Source organism: Physella acuta, unplaced genomic scaffold, assembly GCF_028476545.2.
Source record: "Physella acuta isolate Inbredline_101_S28 unplaced genomic scaffold, ASM2847654v3 ptg001374l, whole genome shotgun sequence".
Taxonomy (NCBI): Eukaryota; Metazoa; Mollusca; class Gastropoda; family Physidae; genus Physella; species Physella acuta.
The window spans coordinates 198,833-205,507 of NW_026732889.1; the positions used below are offsets into that span (position 1 = coordinate 198,833).

General features: G+C 33.3%; 1 protein-coding gene across 1 annotated transcript in view; it reads right to left on the bottom strand.

Moving 5' to 3' along the window:
* The window catches only part of LOC131927109 (phosphatidylinositol 4,5-bisphosphate 3-kinase catalytic subunit delta isoform), a 31,861-nt gene extending 26,112 nt beyond the window's left edge, over positions 1-5,749 (bottom strand). Inside the window, exons 1-3 of the mRNA XM_059282774.1 lie at positions 5,640-5,749; positions 1,918-2,086; positions 608-703 (exon numbers count right to left, since the gene is read on the bottom strand). Coding sequence (XP_059138757.1) covers positions 608-703; positions 1,918-2,086; positions 5,640-5,659 — 285 coding nt within the window. The 5' untranslated portion in view covers positions 5,660-5,749. The remainder of the gene's footprint in view (positions 1-607; positions 704-1,917; positions 2,087-5,639) is intronic.
* Between the last annotated feature and the right edge of the window lie 926 nt (positions 5,750-6,675).

Sequence of the window (6,675 nt, forward strand, 5' to 3'; positions counted from 1 at the left end):
TCTACACCACCTACCCCAAACCTAAGTCAAGGGGCATGTTAATATTTGAACAAACCCATGTACACATGGCCTACCTTTTCTCCAATAGTATTGACCCAGGTTGACTCTACACCACCTACCCCAAACTTAAGTCAAGGGGCGTGTTAATATTTGAACAAACCCACGTACACATGGCCTACCTTTTCTCCAATAGTATTGACCCAGGTTGACTCTACACCACCTACCCCAAACCTAAGTCAAGGGGCATGTTAATATTTGAACAAACCCAAGTACACATGGCCTACCTTTTCTCCAATAGTATTGACCCAGGTTGACTCTACACCACCTACCCCAAACCTAAGTCAAGGGGCGTGTTAATATTTGAACAAACCCAAGTACACTTTGCTTGCTAGCCTACCTTTTCTCCAATAGTATTGACCCAGGTTGACTCTACACCACCTACCCCAAACCTAAGTCAAGGGGCATGTTAATATTTGAACAAACCCACGTACACATGGCCTACCTTTTCTCCAATAGTATTGACCCAGGTTGACTCTACACCACCTACCCCAAACCTAAGTCAAGGGGCGTGTTAATATTTGAACAAACCCACGTACACATGGCCTACCTTTTCTCCAACAGTGTTGATAAATGTAAAGCTGTAAGCATCTTCTTGTAGCAAATTGTTGGCCAATGGATAATTATGTACCTCTCTCCATATGATCTGTTATAATGGAGGTAAATAAAAAATTAAAACCTGAAATAATTTTTAAATTAAAAAAAAATTTAAACCCAGAAATAATTTTTAAATTTGAAAAAAAATTTAAAACCAGAAATAATTTTTTGAATTTGATCTAAAAAAAAATTTAAAACCAGAAATAATTTTTTGAATTTGATCTAAAAAAAATTTTAAACCAGAAATAGTTTTTAAATTCCATACAAATTTAAAATAGGAAAGTGCAAACTGGTCACATCCTGTTTTGTTGAAATGAAAAATTATGAAGGGAGGGAACTGTATTTTTCCTTCCTTATAGCCCCGCCTCCCCCAGCCAGATGTGGAAACAATAGGTGAACCCCAAGTAAACAACTCACAAATGTCAAGGACAAGTGGCTTGCTGGTTATTAAAGAGTATCAAATGCATGCCATTTTGAATAATAACTGTTCTTGGAAATAGAAACTGCACATGGGGGAGTGCGTGTAGTTGAAAGACAATACAATTGTGCAAGTACACATTTCTTGTTGTCAAAGCACACCCTAATTATGCAACTAAAAATATCTGGTTACATGTAGGTCAGTTTTAATCTACCTAATTAATGAGTTTAAGCACACACATGTATGCCTGTCTTGGCCATACCATTAAGATCTAGATGCTCCTTTTTATAAGGATACTAAAAACTAGAATTTATGGAACAGCGTGGTCCAGTGGTAGAGCTTACAAGTGCTAACCCGAGAGTCTTGAGTTCGAATCCCGGGCTTGAGTCTGTAGGACCTCCCTGAGTCCACCCAGCTCTAATCAGTACCTGACACACTTTAGGGAAACAAAGGCGGCTGGGCATAGTTCTGACCACATGATTCCATTCTATGCAGAGGTCATTGAAACAGATCTGCGACATGTGTCTTGGACACGAACGGGACGATACGTAGTAAACCTAAATTTTAGCCCTTTTGAACTGAACACTCATCTGAGATAGTTGTTATATTACTTTCTAGGAGTTATGACTAGCAGTGAATTAAGCCAAAAATGAAACCATCAGAATCTAACTGGTAGTTTATATGATACTTAATTCTAAACCATAGCCCTAATGGCTTAAAATTTAATATACTGATCAGAGTTACTAGTGAACCTGTTTTATAATGGAGTTACAACTTAAAGTAAAGTAAAACAAACAGAATATATACACACAGGGGATCAAACTGAGATGTCAACATCCACCTACCTGTTTTATTTGATCCAGGGGTGAGAAGTAGTTGACCTTCAGCGGAATCAGAATGCCATTGGGGAAAAGAAAATCTATCTCCACCTGGTTGTTGCTGTCTGTCTTGATGCCCGGCAGAGTTAACTGCCCATCTAGCGTAGATATCTCAGGATAGGTCATCCTAAAATGGCTGCAGAGAAAGTAAAAAAATAAAATGGAAGTTGTATACACACTTGGGCAGAAACAGAAGTCCTTTTGTATCCTCCTTAGTTGGAGAACAAGCACTTTCAACATTGAAGAATAATTGGAGGATTCAGGTCTAAGGAAATGGCTGAACAATTTATTCACTGTGACAATCAGCAAAACATCCTTGTTTTCTTCAACTCTTCTTAATTGTTTAATTAAATTATTTTGTATATGTGTTGTGCAAGTGTGAATATATATATATATATATATATATATATATATATATATATATATATATCAGAGGCGTATCCAGGTTTTCGTTGTAGGGGGAGCGAAAAGAGCAAAAAAAGGCGCCGAATTTTAAACGCGTTCTATTCTATATACGTGTATTATATATATATATATATATATATATATATATATATATATATATATACATATATATACTAGCTGCATCCCGTGCTCCGCCACGGTAAATCTTTTTTTAAATGTACCAACTGGGGAACAGAACAAAATTAAACACAACACAAACGAACGAAAAAAAAAACACAAAAGAAAAAACAAACACAACACTCATAACATAAAATCCCCCCTCAAACTTCCGATTTCCACCCCCCCCCCCCCCGCACATTTTTTAAACCCACTTTGGCGCCCCCTTAGGTCGGCAACCGGGGACATATGTTTCCCCCCCCCCCTCTCTACGCCTCTCCTATAAAACCCCCAGCAGTATTTAAAATATCCGTGTTTTACCTACCATATTATATCACTTTATCAATTCACGCATTTTTTTCCCAGTACTTTAAATTTTAAAAATTTACAATAGAGTTTCATAACTAAAACCATTTCGCATCAAATGAACGTGATGACGCGTCTATAGTAGTGCTTAATAGTTGATTAAAAAATTATAAGTAGTAAACATTACATTCAGTGAATAAAATAAATAAAAAATAGCCTTTTATCAATCAATGCTAATTATAATATTCCAACAATAATGTACTCTTACACGTCTGCATAATTTGCATTCACATTTTGCTAATTATATTATTCCAACAATTATTCCTTCTTGCAGATTCTGCATTCACATTTTTAGCGTGAGTTCAATTTATTTTTAAAATACCTCCCTTGGCAAAATTACTAAACAGTTTAATTAGATTTTTCTAACCTACAGTTATTATGTTATAAAAATGTATCCACTTTTTCTAGGAATATTAACGAAAACGATATTTGACATTGATCCTTTTAATATGTTTTAGCAATGTGCGTGTATTAAATATTCTCTTTACGTTATACAAAATTGTACAAACAGTGGAAATTATAAATTAGCTCTCTGTCGTTATATAAACAGACCCTACTCTAATACTTATAAGACAATGCGATGCACTGCAAAGCACTAAATGGTGCGATGTTTACTTTTATGGTTCCAAAATCTATAGCGATGACGGACGGAAGGAAGGACAGACACAGCCCGCTTATATTATAGATATATATATATATATATATATATATATATATATATATATATATATATATATATATATATATATATATATATATATATATATATAATGAAGAGTTTATTTTCAAAACGCGATAAGCGCCATTTTTAAAAAAAAATGAGATAACGTGCCCATATTGAAAAGCTACTCAGTTACTATTAGGAAAACTTAATTTTAATCTTCAGGGCGCAAAATTTTCATTTTATTTCTATTTATGAAAAACAGTTTTAGCATATTGTACAATGGCTTTGTATAGGCGAAAAGTGCGATTTTCTCAAAACCCAAATTTTGGATATATTGCATTTTGAAAATAAACTCTTCATTATATATATATATATATATATATATATATATATATATATATATATATATATATATAATTACTAGCTATATGTCATTACTTCGCTATGATGTAAATTAAATTGAAAGTAGCACTCTAAAGAAATAAGAAAAAACACACAATGTAGGCCGACAAAACAAAAATTGTATCAATCTAAACAAAAAAACTTCATTCACCACTGTCCGGTCACTTCTAGGTCAATTATCAAACCCAGGGGGGGGGGGGGGGGGGAGATAACCAACTCAGAGTGAACATAGCGTCAGTTTTTAGATGACTGTTCTAAACATACATATATATTACACAAATATATATTACACAAATATATGTTACAGAAATAGGTTTAAATATGTAGCAGTGGTATTATGACAATATTTGTTTTTACAGAGGGGTACATGGAGGAGGGGGGTTGTAACTGTTTCATATAATTTGTAATCGTAATCACTATCGCCCAAACTGTAAGAATACTACCACTTCATCGTGATGACGATGTTGACCTTGTCAAAATTTCCCCACCACTACGCAGTTTGCTCATAAGTAAATTTAAATAGAGGTGCCACATCAGTTGTATTTGTTTCTGTATTGTAATTTTTTTACTTAATCACACGATTCAAACTGTATATATAAAGTAATTATGTGTGAAGTTTTATGTATAACATTTACTAATGCAATTATTCGTAAGCAAATACATTATACAGTTGCCTAAAACTTAACACCCCTCTTGCCAAGTGGTACTACCCGTAGAGGTTTTTTAAACATTGCAATGCATCGTAATGGTTATTTTAAGAATGGCAAACTGCTGCAGCTGTTAATACGTGTTGTAAACGTAGACACTACTAGACTAGTACAATAATGCTTAATAGCTGCATGAAAAGAAATTGTGTGATTTACATAGATGTGCCGACCAAAAATATTTTTTATAACAAATATCACTGTTTAAAACTTTGAGTTTAAAAAGTTTCCAAAAAGGCGCCACTTTGCTTAAAATGGCCAGAGGGGGAGCGGCCGCTCCCCCTGCTCCCCCCCTGCGTACGCTACTGATATATATATATATATATATATATATATATATATATATATATATATATATATATATATATATATTATATATATATGCCTGTATATATATTACAAATACCTATTCTATAAATAACGGCATGGTATAAATAGTATAGGATTTCACACTTTTCCTAGGCATGCTATAGTAATGCAAGCTGGTAATGGGTTAAGTGTAGAGTAATCTAATTCCATCCAGAATATTTCTTAACACAACCCACACTAACATTAACTCAGGGTTAGTGATTAGGAATACTCAATGAAAAAAAATCCAAAACTAGTGGGTGCATTTTGAGTCTACCTTTTAAATCATAAGCAGAACAGATGACAGGATTAGGTGCATTTGGAGATTAGTGTAAATAGTGAATGAACTTTCGTATTGTTTAATTTGGAACCTGCATCAGTTGTATTTATACACAGTAGAAATTGACTGGCGTCTAAACTATGTGCAATAACCTCTCCCACCACAGCATCACTTAAAAACATTTATAAACAAGTAAGCCAACCACACCTAAAAATAAAATTCCCAAATAAAAACAAAATATAGATGAATAAAATAAAAAATTAACATGACAAAATGTTCTTTAAAAAGAATAAGAAAATGAAGCATGTGCCTAATTAAAAGTAATCTAATCTTGTGTTTTACATATAGAAAAAAACTACAGTACTTGTAATGAAGAAAAGGCATTGTGATCCAGCCAAAACAAAATTGTTGATTAGCTTCTGTCAAGTTATCAATTACAAAAATCAATTTTAAAATTGAAAGACACTGCCAGTTGCAACTCTACTTGAAATGACACTATTGTAATTTAAGGCCTTCACACACTGGACAAGTGAACTTAAAGACACACAGTGACTACTCAGGGAAATGAAAGAAAACAAGTGAGCTTTGGAGCTAAGCTGAGTTGTTTTTGACAAATTTTGTTTACATTTTTTGGCTGACTGAACTGGTCAAACATCTTAATAGTAAGTTTAAGTAAGAAGAGGGAAAGGTGTGCTAAACTGTAGTAAATAAAGAACAACACAGGTCAGTACACACAACAATTATATAGTCACAGACAGACTCAATAGTAAAGTATAGACATAGTCTAGACTTTTTCTAGATTCTAGAAGAGATCTAGAATTCTAGGGCTTACATTAGCCATTATTACTTATTAGTTATTACTTTATTAGCCTAATGACTCTAAACTCTAAACTCTAATGCCCTATTCTAGTTTCTAGAATAAACTAGATCTAGATTTAGATTTTTGAATCAGACCTAGATCTAGATCCAATTCTAATCTAAGATTAGATTTTAATTAAAGAATCTAGATCTAGAGTAGTTACTGATGAGTAAAATAAATAAAAAATAATCACAAACTTTCAAACTTTGTTCTTACGGTTTGAATCTTGATGGTCCCGTACTCGACCTCCTGTGGTTAGGTTGGCCTACTGTTTTCAATAAATCATAATTATTTATTTAATTAACCTATGAAATAATAAGCCTACATCAACCGAGTTTGTTATCAGTGGCTAATCAATATTAATGTCTATGAATATCGTATGATTCATTTTACAATAGCTAAATTGTGTTTAGTATGCTGCATTTTGGATACTCTAGTTGATCCTGTGTACTGTGTAGTGTAGGCCTACAATAGTTGATACCGATTTACACTTCCTCAATCGTCATTTCCCCTACTCTTTCTTGTTATTGAACTTTGACCT